This window comes from Tupaia chinensis, unplaced genomic scaffold, assembly GCF_000334495.1.
Source record: "Tupaia chinensis unplaced genomic scaffold, TupChi_1.0 Scaffold000386_1, whole genome shotgun sequence".
Classification (NCBI taxonomy): Eukaryota; Metazoa; Chordata; class Mammalia; order Scandentia; family Tupaiidae; genus Tupaia; species Tupaia belangeri.
The window spans coordinates 2876977-2895795 of record NW_006159888.1 but is presented as its reverse complement, the minus strand read 5'-3'; the positions used below and the strand labels follow the sequence as shown (position 1 = coordinate 2895795).

The window sequence follows — 18819 nt, the reverse complement described above, 5'->3', positions numbered from 1 at the left end:
CCTTCTGCCCGCCGCCGCCTCGCTCGCTCGGCACGGGGTCCCCGGGGGTGGCAGGTGACCCGCAGCCGGGCCCAGGTGGGCCGGCGCAGGGCCTACTCCGCCCACCGCTGCCTCGCTCGCGTCCGTCCCCGGGGCTCTATCTCTCTTTGTCTTTCTGGCGAGAGCATGCACCCTATAGCAAAAACCTCTCCAAAAAAAAAAAAAGAAAGAAAGAAAAAGAAAAACACACTATATGTGCCCCAAATCCTAACAGGTTGGAAAAATTGAGAAGGGATTGTGGAGTGACCATACCCCATTAGAGGGTGCTCTCTCCCTCTCACTCTGTCTCTCTGTCTCTCTTTGGCAAATGCATGTGCCTTTTAGCAAATAATAAATAAATATTTATTCTCCTGGTTTCAGGAGGGCCAGAAATCCAAGCGTGGTCTATCTGAGAGAAGACTCCCCTTCTTTGCTTATCAGTTGGACAGTTTTGGAAAATTGTTAGCATTTCTTAGCCTCAGTTTTCTCACCCATAAAATGGGGATAGCAGCACTTCTCAGAGTGCCCTTGCACACCCACCAAAGCAGCCATCAAAGTAACCTCCTCTCCTAGGGCTTTGTTCACTCTTTCATTGGACAAGTAGCGACTGAGTCTGTCCTGGGGCAGGTCTGTGCTGTTGGGTTCTCTGAAAAGTCATGAAGTATTTTCTATTTCCATGCAAAAATGAGTTATGACTTTCCTGACAATCCAATAGATGCCAGAAACAAGGCACCAGGCACATCAGATCTGGTCCCTGCTTCATGTTGATCAGTGCAAGGAGGAGAAAGGTGGAGGATAATGCATGGGGGTGTCTTTCAGATCAGGCCTTGACCGCCTCCTTGGCCTGTGGGCTGCAAATCAGGCCTGCCTGCTGGTGCCCAAAGCACCTCCTGGGAGCAGCCAGGTGCTGGGGATGGTTTGACATAAGGCAGAGTCCCACCCAAGCTACTAGTTAACCAGTCCACCTTTCTGTCGTAGCGCCATGTATGAAGTAGGGAATAGCCATGTTCTAGGGTGCTGTTGAGTTTAGATAAAGTCAGATAGACTTTGGGCTTATGGATAACAGGGAACTACTTTCCCTGAGTTGAGCCGAAGGCTGAGTACAAAATATAGAGGCAAGACGGGATGAAGAAGCTAGGAAGGCATCTCTTGCACTGAGAAGGGACTGTCACTCATTCACCCACTTATTCGGTCTTTCTTGAGTCAGGCCCCCTGGTGGGCACTGAGGGAGGCGTGGGGGAGAATGCGCGAGCCGGCTTCAGGCATGTGTGAGCTGACATTCTGCTTTCTCTCCGCAGACAGACGTGTGCACTGCTGACTCGGGATGTCAGTGTTCAGATTGGTAAGAATGGTGTTTACTCCACCCAGGAGACATTTGTGGAAGTTATTACCTAAAGCTGAGCCACAACACTTCTGAGGGAAGAAGAGAGGCAGTGAGATCTGTAAGGAAAACCAGAGACAAGGGAGTTGGAGGGGCAAGAACAGAAGTGTGGGACCAGCCAGGGGCACAGCAGCCGTGCGATGGTTCCTGATGCTGGACACACATGGGAGGTCCTTGTTGCCTCCTTGTGCATGCAAGGCACACACACGCATGTTGTGATCCAGGTTGGCTGGGGCTGGGAGAGATAGCGATGTGAGAACCCTGTTGGGTTGACCCCCTCCCACCAACACACACACACACACTTCTCTCTCTCAGAAGAAAAAAATAAATAAACAAAAGAAAGAAAAGAAAGAAAGGAAGAAACCAAATGTGGTCAACCTCTGGGCCTCAGTGGGGTGACCATTCTTGTGTAGTCACCCCACTTAACATTCAGGGCTTAAAATGCCTTGGCAAAAGAACTTCTCATTTGTTGTCTTATTGTGGCAGTTGCAGGGAGCTCACCCAGGGAAAACAGTAGCTGAGTAAGAAGAGGACAGGGTGGAATCAAACTCCGGTCCAAAGCGCCACTTTAGGTTCTGCGTCCTGTTCCCCTCACTCACCAAGTTATCTATTAGTTGTCATTGTGACCCAGTGGCCAAGAGATGGCTCCCTCTGTTTTGTTTGTTTGTTTGTTTGAGAGGTTTTTGCTATAGGGTGTGTGCCCTTGCCAGAAAGACAGAGAGAGACAGAGAGACAGAAAATGAAAAATCACCTCCTGGTGGGAATGGCCATGCTGCAATCCCTTCTCCTCTATTCTCTCGGCATCTTGAGTACGCACGCACACAAGCCCTGCATGAGTTTAAGCCACCCGGTCTGAGACTCGAACTGCGGTCGACTACAGGGGAGTCTAGAGACATAGCCATTAGGCCAACTGCTGGTCACAGAGATGGCTCCCTCTGTATGAAGGAAGCAGGGCAGTTTTATTTTGTTTTGCATTCATTTTCAAATCCTCAAACACTGAGAACTGCCTTGCCCTGGGAGGTAGAGACAGACCTCCAGGCCTTTGGGAGGGGTGCATACACGGCAGAGAGAAGCTCAGAGGCTGGGGTGGGGGACCCAGAGGGAAGCCCAAACCGAATTGGGCATCCTTTCCTGCCTTCCATATTTCCGGTCCTGCCCCTAACTCCACAAACCCAGGAGAGCCAGACAGTGCTGCAAAGATAAGAAAATGCCCCTAATCTTATCCTCCGGGGTGCAAAGTCATATAATGGCCCTTTCACCGTAGCTGGGCCCACACTGCTGCAAGGATACCATCACCAAGCAGGAATCCTGAGACAGCCCTCCTGCAGCCCCTGACACAGGATGGGCAGTCAGAGTGGATTTTCAATTCGACAATGGAGATGAGTCTGTTTTAGGCTGGAGAGAGTACTTCTGTGGTCTAAAAATCCAGGTTGCAAGGACTTTGGGTAACTAAATCCCAAACATTAGAACTTGGCACTGCTTTGGAACAACAAGACATGGTTTTAAGGCAAAGCCAAACATTTCATAAAGGAATACACCTTTGGGATGTGTTAGGTCCGAATGCCCCACTGGGACTGTGACTACAAGCAGTTTAGAAAGCTACCTCTGGGGTCACATTAGTCCAAATCATAATGGTGGGCCTGCTTTATCTCCTAAGATGAAGTTCTTTGAAGGGAAGGTGGTCGTCTTGTTTGAACGGTAGGTCATAAAGGGCAGAACTTCTGTCTTAAAGTTGAGCTTGCCTATTAAACCATCTTGCAAGCGAGACAGGAAGTGAGAAAGAGCATGAATGAGAGTGAACAGGAGAGCTTCCTCACCCTCAGATCTCTGAGTTTCTCCCGGGTGCTGCTGTTCTCTGTGGCCACTTTCCAAGGTTCTGTAACACCTATGTCCCTGACCTTTAATTTCCTCTCTCTTTCCTCAAGCTGACACTTTTTTCTTTTCAGTTTAAAAGGTTTTGCTGGTGTGAAAATAAATCCACCAAATGAGAACAAGGCAACAATTTTTTTGGAGAGATTTTTGCCATGGGACACATGTGCTTGCTGGAGAGACAGAGAGACAGAGACAGAAAGCAAGAAATCACCCCTCAGGGAGGATAGCCATCCCACTATCCCTTCTCCCTTCTTCTCCTAGGATCATAGGCAAGCATATACATGTGCCTGGTGTGAGTTTCAAGCCAGTGGATCTGGGACTCAAACCATGGTCAGCCATGTGGGAGTCTAGCGATGTAACCGCTACACTATCTGTTGGTCCCACATGGAAACAATTTTATTCAGAGCTTGCAGTAGCATGGAGCCACAGTTACTTGGGTTAAGATTAGTCCCAAGTTTGCACACTGGGTACACGTGTGCCCACGATCCTGACTAGCGAGAGGGCTGTGGGCAGAGGACTGTAGCACAACAGGAGATTGTCGTGGGTACCGTCTCACATGCTCATGTGCACACACATGTATGCATGCATGCCTTCTTTCATAAAGAAAAAAACTTAAAAATAATAATAAATGCTGCTCTCACTTGAGCCATGTAGTGTACTCTAAGTACTTGTGTTTTCTTTTAACTTCATAATTGTTCTTCTCCCTTGTTTGCTTAGTTTTCTACACATTTATCACTGTATTAACCCCCAATGTTCTCCTAGATGGTGAATCTTTCAAAAATGCTTTGTCCATTGTGAGCTCCACCATTTTCATCTCCAGAAAGAAATTGCCCCCAGAGTTGCTAGCCTGTGGCATCTCAGTGGTGTCTTGTGTGCCCACGGAGTTTTCCTTTTGTTTACTCCCCTGTTTCTGTCTAGAACATGCTATCATAGCTTCCTGAGGAAGGGTATTTAGGAGGTCAATGCTTTCAACACATTGCATGTCTATAAATATCTTTATTCATATTTCTTCCAAATTTATTCATTGATTTCCTCCATGAGAGAGAACAGCACACCCAACAGAGTACACGTGTGCCCAAGGGCTGAGAACCACCCCAACCATAGCCAGCAGGATCATGGGTGAGCACATGCGTGCCTGAGGTGTACAGGGAGACCTCAGGCTTGAACCTGGGACCTTCCCATGTGGCCTTCGCATCTCAGTGTTGCATTACCTCTGTGCCACAATTTGTTCTCGTTTCAGGTCAGTCAGGCATGAGATCCACGTGGGATGTCATTTTCCCTGAGAATTGTGAAATCATCATTCATTTTACATTGTCCTCTGTGTCTAGCACTGCTGTGGAGAAGTCTAATTCCATTCTACTATTCTAATTCTTGATTCTTTGTATAAAACTTATTTCTTTCCTCTCTGAAAGTTTTTATAATCTTCTCTTGGTTCATAGCTATTCTGAAATTTCATGATGGTGTGTTTTGGACTAAATCTATTTTTATGCTTTGTACTCTGTATTGAAATCTGTCCTTGGTTTTTCCCTAGAAGGTTTATAGAAATAATGTTTGTTACCTTTATACTGGAATGATCATTTGCCTGGAAAAAAAAAACAAAACATTGAATTACTTTTATTTTTTTGAAATTGTAGTAGAAAAATGAAATGTTAAGTTTGCCATCTTTAAGTATGCAGTTCGGTAGTGTTAAATATATTCACATTTTTGTGCACCGTATCTCCAGAACTTTTCCGCCTTACACAATTGAAACTTGATATCTATTAACATTAATGCTCTGCTCCTCAGCCCATGGAAACCACCTTTCTGCTTTCTGTCTCTATGATTTGACTAGTTAGATGCTTCATTTTAATGGATCACATAGCATTTGTCCTTTTGTAATTGGGTTATTTTGCCTAGTGTCCTCAAGGTTCATCCATCTTGGAACTCATGCTAGGCTTTCCTTTTTTTTAAGGCTGAATAATATTCCAGTGTATGTATACCCTGTTTTCTTTTAGCATGTGTGTGTGTGGATGTGGGTGTGGGTGTGTATGTGTGTGTATAGTCTTTGTCTTCTTTTTAGATTTTTTCCTTTTTTTTGTTTGTTTTTTATTTTCTTTGTCCGTTCATCTGTCAATGGACATTTGGGTTGCTCCCCCTCTTGGTTATTTCGAATAATGCAGTGATGAACATAGATGTGCAACTATTTCTTCAGTTTCCTGCTTTTAATTCTTTTGGATCTATACTGAGAAGTGGGATTAGTGCATCATATGTTAATATATACTGTGTAGAATTTTTGAGGAATCACCATACTGTTTTCCTTAATGGTTATAACATTTTACATTTCCACCAGTGGTGCACAACATTTCCAATTTTTCTGTACTCTTGCCAACATTTGCAATTTTCTGTTCTTTTGATAGTGGCCATCCTCATGGATGAGCTACTCTTTTTTTTTTTTTGTGATGTGGGCCATCCTCAGGGATGAGCTACTTTTTTTTTTTTTTTTGGAGAGGTTTTTCGCTATAGGGCGTGTGCGCTCGCCAGACAGACAGAGACAGAGAGACAGAAAGCGAGAAATCACCCCCCAGGGGGGATGGCCACACCACAATCCCTTCTCCTCCATACTCCTCTCGGGATCTTGGGCACATATGCACACGCAGCCGGCGTGAGTTTTAAGCCACCGGGTCCAGGACTCGAACCGCGGTCGACTACGTGGGAGTCCAGCGACATAGCCATTATGCTAACTGCTGGTTCCCAAGCTACTCTTTTTTGAGATCACTATAGGAATTATTTACACCTCTCGTAAGACTCGAATTTGTCCTGCATTTTCTCTTTGTAACCAAACTAGATTTTCTCTTTTGTATGCTGAGCCTCAAAAGTTATTTCCTTGTTTTACAAATTCAGTAATTTTTACTGGCATATGTCCTAGAGTTTCCTTCTTCTTTTTGGAGAAGTTTTTTGCTATAGAGTGTATGGGCTCTCCAGAAAGACAGAGACAGACAGAGACAGAAAGCGAGACACCCCCCCCACCCCACCCCCCCGCAGGGTGGATGGCCATGCCTCAATCCCTTTTCCTCCATTCTCCTCTCAGGATTTTTGGCACACACGCACCCATGCCTGGTGTGAGTTTAAGCCACTGGGTCCAGGACTCGAACCATGGTCGACTACATGGGAGTCCAGCGACATAGCCATTATGCCAACTGCTGGCCCTTCCTTCTCTTTTTCTTTCTTTCCTTTTTTTTTTTGTCATTATTTCCTGGGCCTCAGTACATGTTTTAATCTATAGACTCAAAGCTTCTTTGATCAGCCCCATGACCCAGTGGTTAAGGGAGCTAAATCCCACATTGCCAACTGCAGTTTAAGTCCTGGCATGCATGTGTGCCCCAAATCCTAAAAGGATGGAGAAATGGAGAAGGGATTGCAGCATGATCTCACCTCGTCAGTGTGTGTGTGTGTGAGGTCCTTCCTTTCTCTGTCTCTTTCTGGTAATGTACACATTCTCTGACAACTAAAAATAAAAAGGCTTGTTGAGGGCCAGTAGCTGGCATAGTGGTTATAATGCTAGACTTTCACATGGCCAACTACAGTCTGAGTCCTGGACCTGGTGACTTGAAAATCACTCCAGGCACATGTGAGCATGTGGCCAAACTCCCAAGATGACAATGGAGGAGAAAGGATTGTGGCATGGCCATCCCTCCTGGGGAGTGACTTCTTACTTTACCTCTTTCTGTCTCTGTTTCTCTCTGGTGAGCACATAAGCCCTGTGACAAAACCTTAAACAAGCAAACAAAAAAACCTTTGATTTCTGAAAACTTGTCTGGAATTATATCTTTTTTTTTTTTTTTTGAGAGAGATTTTTAGTTATAGGGTGTGTGCACTTGCCAGAGAGACAGAAAGCAAGAAATTACCCTCCAGGGTGATGGCTATGCCACAATCCTTTCTCATCTGTTCTCCTTTTGGGATTTTTGGCACACATACACATGCACCTGTCATGAGTTTCTTTTCAAATTTTATTTATTATTATCATAATCTTGTTTATATTACATTGAATCATATATATCTTTGCAGTGTATTACATTTCTTTTTCCTGAAGGAATACCATGCATATCAGTCAAGACAAAGACATTAAAATCCCCATCATCATCATCGAATAACTTTCATCATTTTTTCCAGATTATTATTATTATTCTCATTATTTTTTTAAACATTCAATTGCTATATATCACTTTGCTTGTGAAAAGAATTTACCCAACATGAAATACTTCTCAGACCATTACCAGTCGAGAATACTAAACATGTTATCAACAGGAAATAAGCCAGTTCTGTGTCCCACTAATGTCATGCCTCTCTGTTCTCTTGCTACCTTATACTCTTCCCTTCTCTTGCCCTGTTCCACACCTTCTTCAGCATCCATAACTATTTTCACTGCTTTTATGCCCTCCGATATTTCAATCTCTACCACAGAGTGCAGATAGTCGGTATAAAGTGGATACAAACTGTATCTTTCTTTCATATCCTGGCTTGCTTCACTCAGCAATAGATCCTCCATATCTGACCACTTTCTATCAAATGCCAGGGTCTTGCTTTTTTATGGCTGAGTAGTATTCCATAGAGTATATGTGCCACACTTTTTCAATCTATTCATCAGTTTGTGGACATTCGGGTTGGTTCCATGTCTTAGTGATCGTGAATAAAGCTGCAGTAAACATTGCTGTGCACACGCTTTTCCAACTGAGCATTCTCCTGTCCTTTGGGAAGATACCCAGAAGTGGGATTGCTGGATCACATGGTAGTTCTGTGTATAGATCTTTGAGGAACCTCCATATTCACCTGGCATGAGTTTTAAGCCTCTGGGTCTGGGACTTGAACCGTGGTTAACTACATGTGAGTCCAGCAACATAACCATTATGCCATCTGCTGGTCCCTGGAATTATATCTTTAAAAAAAACCTTTTGTTCTTTTATTCCTCCAGTTTTCTTCTTGGATATTCTATATTCTGATCTTTTTTTTATATATATACATATCTAGGCAAGGACTTTAATGAATCGAACACTACTATTGGCAATATAAAAAAAAGTGTAATATATACAAAATCATCATTTGGTGCCAAGAAAAACTCTCATGATGGCGACAATATACATCCTCTGACTTCCAAGTGGCTGGCATATGACATCCACTCCCACTGAGACTCTGGTGAACATGCTTCTCTCCCAGTAGAAAGACCCCTTTCCCTGAGTAAAGTACAGAAGGAGAGAAGAGTGTGTATCCAGGAGGAAGGGGGTGAGACTGGGGACCCCTTTCAGAAACATGTCAGGGCCCTTGTGCCAGGGCTCAGAACTTCAGGGGAATGACGGGCCAGTACCTGGGCTGCTTTCTGTCACAGTGCTTGCTCCGCAGCTGCACCGCAGCCTCCATGGCCAGGATCTTGGCTGTGCTGTCCCTGTACAAATGCTGCATCTCGGCTTTGCGCTGCTCGCCGGGCCTCTGGGCTGGGGGCCCGACTGCCCGGCAGGGCTTGTAGTACAGGCCGTGGTCGGCGTTCACGTAGTCGTCCAGGCGCGCCGCCTCCAGCTGCTGCTGCCGCTGCCGCTCTTCTCTGTGCCTCTCAGTTTCTACAAAGTACTGGCGGAGCTCTTCGGTGACTTCCCTGTTGCTCAGGTCGTATTCCACCTCCTCCTCTGACTCACTTTCTGCCTCTTCTTCTTTGAACAAAGCTTGGTCTTCTACTGTGGATGTCTGGGTCCTGCTGCTGTCATATGCATGCTGCCCAGACCTTCTGAAAGCCAAGTAACACGGGGAAGAGAAATAGGACTCCACGGCCTTCCTGTAGGCGACCTGGTGGCTTCGCATCCAAGCCTTCGCTTGCTGATGCTGTTGCCAGTATCTTGCATACACTGGATGAGAATACCACGCGTGCGGAGCTTTCAACGTTGACGCCTTTGCTGCCATCACGGATTGCCAAGTCTCAACAGGCACTGGACCTCGTGGGCGCGCAGACTGCAGATCCTGGGTGGTGGGCTAGCGGGGGCCTACTTTTCTTGGGAGAGACCAGGGGTGGGAGTAGGGAATCTATTCTGGTCTATTTTTGATATCTACCCCTTTCTTCCTAACCTTAATTTTTTAAAATGTCTATCATTTTGCTCACATTTTTCCTATTTTTTATGATCCTTACTTTAGAAAACAAAAGAAAACAGTGCATAGTCTTCTGTTGTCGCTTCTGATTTTCCTTTCATTTTTGGTCTGTTTCTTTCCCTTGCTGCTTTTTCTTCAACTCTGCCAACTCAGGCCTTATTCTCCCGTTATCTCACCACAGTGATGCCTGAGCTCTTTTGTCTTTGACCTGTATCTCGTAAATGTTTTTTAATTGGTGGGGAAGCCCTGCTCTCCACTTTCTGCTGCTCTGTGGGAGTTTCTTTTGATTAGTGTTACGTGATGGATCCTTCCCTGTGTGGATTTCGGAATCTTCACATGTACACCTGTACTGGTTCCCATGGGATTATTCCTCTTTGAATGGGGTGAGCCTTCTTGGATCAGAAGGAGGTTCTTGTGAAGTCAATGTCTTGCTACAGGCTAGCAGAAGCCTCATCTGTGAGTTTTCAGTCTTTACTCACCTCAGCCAACAGATCTGGGCACTGTAGGGCCTTTCTGATTGCTTCCCACAGAAATGGCTGGTGTGTTTCTTAGAACCAAGGCGGGCCAGCAAAGCTCCACTGCCACCCCTTCATGCCCTCGCTCCTGCTGTGGCAGCTAGACCTGCTGATTTTGTACATCTGGATGTGTCCACACATTGAGAAATAAACTTTGCCACCTCCTTCTGAAATCTGCAGCCAGGAACATCTTATCTCTGGCAGTCCTCTTGCCGGTTCTGTGGCTCTGAGGCTCAGCTATCCTCCAGTTTCCCTGAAGATGGTGGTTTGGTGTCTGTTTCTCTTGCTCCTAGTTGTTTGTGGGTGATGTCAGAGAAGATGCAAGTAAAAAGTTCAGCTCCTGCCACCATCCTCAGGTTTGGGAGTCCCTCTGCTCTCAACACAGTCTGCCACACTGCCTTCATAAACAGCGGCCAAGGCAAGGCAGAGACCCGAAAGGAAGCTGTGCAGGCAGCATTTGGTACCTGCCTAGTGGACAAGGCATGTGACACATGCTCAGAGGCAACATGGGAAGAGACAGAGACAGAGGAAAGGGAGGGAGAGATAGGGAGAGAGTGACAGAGGAGTTCTAGCCACTGTGGAGCTCTCTCTTGGAAGGACAGCTCCCAGGACAGGTAAATCTCTAGCAGGATGGGAAAAAGGGACAAGGATCAGACCACTGTCTTCTCTCTGCCCTCCAGGGTGACCATGTATGGCTGGACTCTCCCTCCACCAACAAGACTGACGTGGCTATCGGGGGCATTGTCAAAGAAACAAAGCCAGGGAAAATCCTGGTTGAGGATGACGAGGGCAAGGTAGGTGTTGCTGATCCTCCTCTAGGTGCCCCCCCCCCGTCTCTGACCCTGGTCCCCAACACCAGAGGTTGTATGCACAGTCTTACCACTCATTTGTCCTGGAGAATGTCTAGAGAGTAGCAGTCTGGGAAGCTAGGAGAATTAGGGAAGCAAGAAGGAGTGGCATGGGGATGGAACCGTGGCAGGGAAAAGGGAAGGGTAGAAAGCTGGGTCTGCCAAGTAAGTGGGCAGGAGGGGAAGGTGGGTGAGAAAGACGGAGGGGCAAAATCTCACAAGTGAGAGGAAGATGCTGAGGTGGCCTGGACTGGCAGCCAGCTCCTCTGCCTGAGGACATCAAGGGTGGCCAGGGTGACAAGGGGGAAGGGCTTGCAGGGCAAAGGTCCAACTCAATTAATGCCCTCCTCAGGCAGCTCTCTCTGCACAACTGAGTGCTGTGGGGTGGGGAGTGTGCACACTGTACCTCAGGAGAAGGCTCTACATTGCCTGTGAGCTCCCAATTATGGAGGCTAGGAAACAACCACGGTCTCTCCTACATGCATCATGCTTTACAGATCTTTTTAAAAATGCTTTTACTTGCACACTTTTCTTCCAACAACTTTCAAGGCCTCCACCTACAACCTGACCCTAAATCTAACTTCTAACTATAAGCCCCCCTGTCCTTGGTCTGAAATTCACTCCCAGCCCAGATACACTTTGACCCCAGGCCCTGGACACTTCCTGACCCCCAGTATAGATGGATCTGATCCAGTCACGGGTTCTTAACTGGCCCAGGCCTGAGACTGGCCGCTGATGCTGACCCCCGGTATAGATGGATCTGATCCAGTCACGGGTCCTTAACTGGCCCAGGCCTGAGACTGGCCGCTGGCCCCAGGTCCCAGGTTGCCTCACTGTTGAGAACTTGGAGGGGTTCAGAGGGCTGGCCCATGTGGAGCTGTCCCTCAGGAAAGTTTGTGTCTGTCATTCCAGGAACACTGGATCCAAGCAGAGGACCTGGGTACCCTCAGCCCCATGCACCCCAACTCGGCCCAGGGAGTAGATGATATGATCCGCCTGGGGGACCTGCATGAAGCAGGCATGGTGCACAACCTCCTGATCCGCTACCGGCAGCACAAGATCTATGTGAGTTCCACCCCACCTGGGGGGACACCCACCTGCAGGGGCTGAACCTTCTGGAAGGGGAGGAAAGCGATACACCAGGGGTCCAGAGCCAGCCCCATACCTGGCTGGGTGGTGGGTGGGGTACCTAACCTTTCCTTATTTCTGCTCTCCAACCCAAAAGAAACCAGGACTCACTCCTCAAGGGTGCAGAGGTTGACATCCAGCACAGTACAGTACTCACAGGATGCTGCTCCTTTCCTTTGCTGGTGGCTGAGCAAAAGGCTGGCTCTGACATAGAGTGGACACTGAAGGCCACTGGGTGGCCCTGTTGTAGAGATAGGATCACAGACAGAAGACTTCTGCTCTCCCAAAAGTCCCACAACAGCCAGGACCCCAGAGTCCTGATCCCTAGACAAAGAGGCTGAGTGGGTAGACATGAGCCAGCCCAAAGGCTCTTGTCCTAGTTCCAGGGCAGATTTCCCCGGGAGAGCTGGTATCTGAAGTTGATACCAGTTTCCCCTTCCCACCACCCGGCTTCCAAGGGCTCTACCCAAGTGTATGTAGTGTGGGAGAGGCACTGTCTGCTTTGGTCTCTCCTCTGGTCATCTGGTCAGGAGGGGTAGCTAGTTTGGCTTTGATAGACCTTCTAGGCTGCTAAGAGGAGCTGGAGAGAAGCAGGAGACCCCTGGGGAAGGAGAGGACAGGACATTGCATCTTCTTGGGCTGAACAGGCAGAGCCCTGGACAGATAACAGCAGTGAGCCAGATGGAGTTTGTCCTTTCCACAGACTTGTACACGCACTCTTTACCCAGTCCTCATAGTCTCGATGCCAGGGGCGTGTCTTCTCCATTCCTAAAATAAAGACCTCCAGTGGCTTGTCATGAAGGCTCTCCCTGTCTCAACCCCAGATGGGACAGTGGGGTCTAGGGGGAGCAGATGATCTTGGGTGGAGGTCCCTGAGGGCTTGGGGAATGCCAGATTGGTAGGGGTACAACTGCTGGCCAGTCTTCAGGGAGGCCTGGCAGGAGCAGGTGGAGACTTCTCTCATCCATTCAACCCAGTTTTGTTTTTTTTTTTAAGAATTATTTATTTAGTTTTATTTGTTATTGCTATTATTTTTAAAGTTGCTATAGGACACATGTGCTCACCAGAGAGAGAGAGAGAGAGAGAGAGAGAGAGAGAGAGAGAAGAGAGAGAGAGAATGAGAAAGCAAGCTGCCAGTTCTGAGACTCAAACCAGATTGACCATGTAGGAGTCCAGTGCCCAACCACCGTGCCACCCACTGGCCCTCAACCCATTTTTATTGAGTTCCTTCTAAGTACCAGGTCAGGTGCCAAACGGTAAACATTTCGCCTCCCCGAGGAGGTGTCCCAAGGAGGTGTCACATTCTTGGTGGACACCCCAACTTGTCAGAGGAAGGATCTGAGCACCCACTTCCTCACCGAGTAAGCAGGTTCCAGTAACACTCGGGAGCTGTACTGAAGGCCAAGGCCTACAGAACAGCTGTACCTGGGGGCCAGCACTGACCCCACTTCCTCTCCAGACCTACACAGGCTCCATCCTGGTGGCCGTGAACCCGTTCCAGGTGCTGCCCCTCTACACCCTGGAGCAGGAGCAGCTGTTCTACAGCCGCCATGTGGGCGAGCTGCCCCCACACGTCTTTGCCATCGCCAACAACTGCTACTTCAACATGAAGAAGAACAAGAGGGACCAGTGCTGTGTCATCAGGTATGTGTGGTGGGGTGTGGGTCAGGCATGGCCGCTGAGCCTCCCTCTCCCCATACCTCCCGATCAGCCCATCTGCAAAGCTGATGTGGTCAGGGCTTTCCTTATCTAAACACAATCGTTCTCCATGCCCGGAACAGACCCCGCTGTCCCTGCATCCCTGAGAAGTCCCTCCAAAGCCTCTTCTCTCCGGGGCCTGCACTGCCCCAGCCCACAATGTGTTTTCACTGCATCAATGAAGGAAGGCTGGGATGGGCTGCTTTAGAAATGGGACCCTAGGGCTAGCAGATGGCATAATGGTTAGATCACTGGACTCCCACATAGTTGACTGTGGTTTGAGTTCCAGACCTAGCAACTTGAAACTCATGCCGGGTGCATGTGTGTGCATGCCCAAAATCCCAAGAGGAGACTGAAGGAGAAGGGGTTGCAGCGTGGCCATCCTATCGGGGGTGGGGTTAATTTCTCACTTTCTGTCTCTATGTCTCTCTCTGTCTCTCCAGCAAACACACACGCCCTATAGCAAAAACCTCTCAAAAAAAAAAAAGTAGAAATGGGGCCCTGATTAGGCACTTGGGGGTGCAGTCAAACAGGCAAGACCTCACTAAAAAAAATTTTAGGGGCCAACCAGTGGGGTGGTGGTTAAGGCAGCTGGATCTCCATGGCTGGCTGCATGTTTCAAGCCCAGGACTTGGCAGCTTGAGGAACATGCTGGGTGTGTGTCTATGCCCAAAATCCCCTAAGGGAGAGATGGAGGAGAAGGGATTGAGGTATGACCATCACCCATGGGGGGATGCTTTGTCACCTGCCCCTTCCACCCCCACCCCATCCTCTCTGGCAAGCACACCTGCTCTCTGACAAAAAAGAAAAATTCAGGGCAGGCCTTGTGGGAGATGGGCAGCTGTGACTCCAGGGAAGCTCTCAGATCTCCGGGCCCCAGAAAATGTGTCCTTTTTTCAGTCCAAGCTCTGATTCTGCATCAGAGACTCTTTGACCTGCCCTCTCTCTTCCTTTGACCCTCCTGGTACCAAGGAGGAAGTGGGAATTTGGCTCTGGGACACCATGCTTTTTGCTCTAGTAAAATCATTTATTTGTTCATGCATGCATTCACTCGTTTGAGATTTTACCATGCTCCATCCATGTGTTCTTCACTGTCCTAATGGGGATATAGCAGCAAAAGAAAGAGTAATATCCCTTCCTCACAGAGCTTACGTCCCCAAAGAGGAGACAGACTAGCCACAGCTAAGCACATCTTCAGCAGGGACTGAGAGCTTTGAAGAAAAACATGGTAGGGAAAAGGCAAAGAAGTGGTAGGGCTTCTGCTTTAAGAAGAGGGAAACCAGGTACGACCTCTTAGAGGAGGGCATTTGAACAGAGAGCAGTGAAGTCCCATGGCATAGGTGATCATATTTAATGTCCTCGGCAACTCTCTCAAGGAGCTATTTCCATTCCCAAGTCACTATTGGGAAAACCTATGATCAGTGACGTTGAGATATTTTCTCAGTGATGCGCAGCCGTGAAGTGAGGGATTCAAACCCACGCCTCTGGAGAGGAAGACAGAGAAGCATTCTGGGAGAGAGCTAAAGCTCCCAATTTGTTCCCCAAGACAGGAGGCACTTGCCTTGCTTCAAGAGATCCCAGGCTACAGACCAGCTGGCCAGAAAGCCCCCCAGGGCCAGCTTCCACCTGCAGAGTGGCAGTGCTTTGCTGAGTGTGTGTCTAGACAGAGGAAAGGGCTCCCTGAGTTTTGGTTCATTGCAATGTACAGAAGGTCGCCTTGGGTATCCCTGGGTTCTCCTCTGCCCAGGTTTCCTCTGGGCCCATGAGCAGGTCCTCATAAGCTCTCTGCATTCAGCGTCTTGTTCCTATGTGGGTGGGTAGTTGAAGAACTCATGTATGTAAAACCAGCTGGCATAACAGACACCCGCAAGTCCACAGCTGTCAGTGGAGGTTTGTTGATCTTACTCTGCCCCATTGGTGTAGCGGTTGTCAACCCTTTGATATTAATTTTTTTGAAAGATGGTATTTTCAGACGAAGCAATATTTGTCTGGGATTTGCTTCAAAAAAGCACAAGAGGAGGAAAAAACTGGCCAGAGTTTGAAGCTGTGTAACAGTAGGAGCTCAGGACACAAACTGAAGCATAGGGGTCTTCCTTGAGGGCCTTGTGCAACACAGATTCTGATTCAGCAGCCCCGGGTAGGGCCTGTGGGTTCTGCATCCCTGACCAAGGGACAGACTGTCGCCTGTGGGCCACACTCCACCCGCAAGACATCAAGTCACTTCACTCATTCATCTGCACTTACTGGACACTGTGCTGGTGACTCTGGGGTGAGCCAGATCCCACTGGGCCTGCAGGGAGTTTTGCAGCCAAGCAGGGAAGAAGAGACAAACACACCAATGACTTAAACAACAAACGGTCTAAAGACCTTCCCAACCCCCAGTGGCGACTTCAGGGCAAATGCAATAGGGTTTCTGTGTGGGGAGAGGGTCCCTGTCAGACTGGCCCAGAAAGCAGGCCTGACAGGATTGCTGAGAGTGTTGAAAAAATAGCTGTCCTGTAGACTCACGGCCCTATATCTTCTCTTGGCAGTGGCGAGTCTGGGGCCGGGAAGACAGAGAGCACCAAGCTCATCCTGCAGTTCTTGGCCACTGTCAGTGGACAGCATTCCTGGATTGAGCAGCAGGTTCTGGAGGCCAACCCCATCCTGGAAGGTAAGAGATCACTCCCGGCCCCATTGAGTGGAGCCTTCCTGCCAGGAGGTGCATGTGGGGAAGGACAGGAGAGCCATAAACCTTTGGCCGAGGGTGGAGTGGGTGGTAGTGTAGGAGCTCCCAGGTGACATGATGGAGAAAGGCTGATGAATTAATAATTTTTCCCTGGGCCAGCCCTATGGCCTAATGATTAAGGGAGTTGAATCCCACATGGCCAACTGCAGTTTGAGCTCCTGCCCCAGTAGCTTGAAAAACACACTGGGCACATCTGCATGCATACCCCAAATCCTAACAAGAGGGAGAGATGGAGAAGGGATTGTGATGTGACCATGTCCCATGTGTGTGTGTGTGTGTGTGTGTGTGGTGGGGGGGGGGTATTTCTCCCTCTCTCTCCCTCCCTCTCTCTGGTGAGCTCACAGACCCTCTGGCAATTAAAAACAAGCAATCAAACAAACAAACTTTCGCTGAGTGTGCAAAAATCCTGCAGGATTATAAGAAGCATTCCATTTCTCTTTAAAAGAGCTCCAAGATCAACTTGGGAAATGCTGGGTGTGTTGGTGCAGGTCCCCTAGGTAGCAGTTGAGGGGCTAGAGTTAGGACCACAAGAGGTTAATTTAAAAAAATTTTTTTTGGGAGATTTTTGCTATAGGGCATGTGCACTTGTCAGAGAGACAGAGATAGAAAGTGAGAAATCACCCCCCAGAGGGTTGGTCACACCACAGTCCCTTGTCCTCCATTATCCTCTCAGGATCTTGGGCACACATGCACATGTGCCCAGCATGAGTTTTAAGCTGCCAAGTCTGGGACTCGAACCATGGTTGACTACGTGGGAGTCCATCTGCTTGTCCCCAAGGAACCCTTTTTATCTATATCAAAGGACAAATGTTGGATGGTGGAATTTTCTTCCTTTCCTTCCTTCCTTCCCTCTTTGTCAGAGAGTAGGCATGTGCACTCACCAGGAAGAGACAGAGAGTATGGCAGAGGCAGAAGCACCCCTCCCCACACACACCCCCTATGGGGAATGGTCATGCTACAATCCCTTCTCCTCCATTTCTCCATCCTGTCGGGATTTGGGGCTTGCTCAAACATGCACCCAGAATGTTTTTCAAGCTGCCTGGGCCAGGATACAAACCGTGATTGGCCATATAGGATCTGGCTTCCCTTAATCACTAGGCTACAAGGCCAGCCTAGATGGTGATAGTTTTTAAACCACAACCCAGTCCATCAATGGATTATGAAATCAGTCTTTTAAAACAAATGAAATGTCAGAGAAGAGAAAATACTCCCACGTGTTGTTCTTGGTAAGAACCTGTACTGAGGATTTTGTTTTTATTGTGAGTGTACAGGTGGGGATGTGTAGACACTGTTGGGTTGTCAAAAAGTTATGATGCATTTTTGCATAGAAAAGTATGTCATGAATTTTCTGATGACTCAATAGGACATGATGCAAAATATCTTCCTTACTATGGACCACATCAGAAAAGCTTGCAGAAGTAGGTCTACCAAGGGCACTTGGGATCAGCTGCCTCACCTGTGCCCTAGGCTAGACCAGCTCTTGCCACTCTCCCTGCAAGTTTGCTCTCTCTACCCTAGCCTCTGCCTACTCCCACTCTTCCTTAGAAGCTTTCCCATCTCCGTCTGCAGAACCACTTCTCAACATCTGAGCCTGGCAGTCAAGGCTCTGTGTCTCCCTGTTCTACCGTCCACTGCTCTCCTCCTATGTCCTACGCACTGGCCAAGTCTCCCACTCTACAAACACACCCTAGGCTCCTGCCCTCCTAGCCTTCGCCTGCACTTTGCCTTCCTCTTATCATGCTCTTGACTGCCATTGCTATCTGGTGCACCCTTGGCCACCCTTCTCTGCTGGCGGGCAGCCACTGCCTCTCAGAAGCCTTCCCGGATGACCCCTCTAATGGTGAATTTCTCTCTGCTCCCATTACGTGCATTGCCCGCTCACCTTCAGCCTTCGGAAACGCCAAGACTATCCGTAATGACAACTCGAGTCGCTTCGGGAAGTACATCGATATCTACTTCAACCCCAGTGGGGTGATTGAGGGCGCGCGCATCGAGCAGTTTCTCCTAGAGAAGTCCCGGGTGTGCCGGCAGGTGAGGCCTCCAGCCACCACTGGATGGGGAGTTCAGAAGTTTCCAAGAGAGCCTCTTCCATCACTCTGTCTCCGCCCTTTCCCCTTACCAGGGGTCTTGCCAGACCTCACCGGCCTCATTGGATAATGACAGGCCTTCTTAGTACCCAGAAAAACAAACAATGGAGTTTTTTCAGTTTTTAATATTTTTAAAAGATTTAATTAATTAATTAATTATTATTATTTAATTTGACGAGAGACAGGGAGAGAAAAAGGGAAAGTGAGAAAGCAAGTCACCAGGTTCAAGACTCAAACCATAGTCGACCATGTGGGAATCCAGTGCCTTAACCACCACACCACCTGCCAGCCCAGAGTTTACAATTTTCTACCCACATAATTTTATTCACTCTTTGATGCTACCATTCCTTTTCTTTCTTTTTCTTTCTTTCTTTCTTTCTTTCTTTCTTTCTTTCTTTCTTTCTTTCTTTCTTTCTTTCTTTCTTTCTTTCTTTCT

The 18819-nt window shown here is 48.0% G+C and overlaps 2 protein-coding genes across 2 annotated transcripts in view; one reads left to right on the top strand and one right to left on the bottom strand.

Moving 5' to 3' along the window:
- Window positions 1-18819, top strand: part of MYO7B (myosin VIIB) — a 79179-nt gene that overhangs the window by 4614 nt on the left and 55746 nt on the right. Inside the window, exons 2-7 of the mRNA XM_006153691.3 lie at window positions 1317-1360; window positions 10575-10688; window positions 11655-11807; window positions 13330-13514; window positions 16100-16221; window positions 18185-18327. Coding sequence (XP_006153753.1) covers window positions 1343-1360; window positions 10575-10688; window positions 11655-11807; window positions 13330-13514; window positions 16100-16221; window positions 18185-18327 — 735 coding nt within the window. The 5' untranslated portion in view covers window positions 1317-1342. The remainder of the gene's footprint in view (window positions 1-1316; window positions 1361-10574; window positions 10689-11654; window positions 11808-13329; window positions 13515-16099; window positions 16222-18184; window positions 18328-18819) is intronic.
- Window positions 8579-9196, bottom strand: LOC102494394 (gem-associated protein 8). Its single transcript, XM_006153712.1, has one exon. It carries the CDS (start codon window positions 9194-9196, stop codon window positions 8579-8581), a length of 618 nt encoding a protein of 205 aa, XP_006153774.1.

What these genes read in the sequence shown, in the direction of transcription:
- LOC102494394 (XM_006153712.1), bottom strand. Translation starts at nt 9,196, where the DNA reads ATGGCAGCAAAGGCGTCAACGTTGAAAGCTCCGCACGCGTGGTATTCT.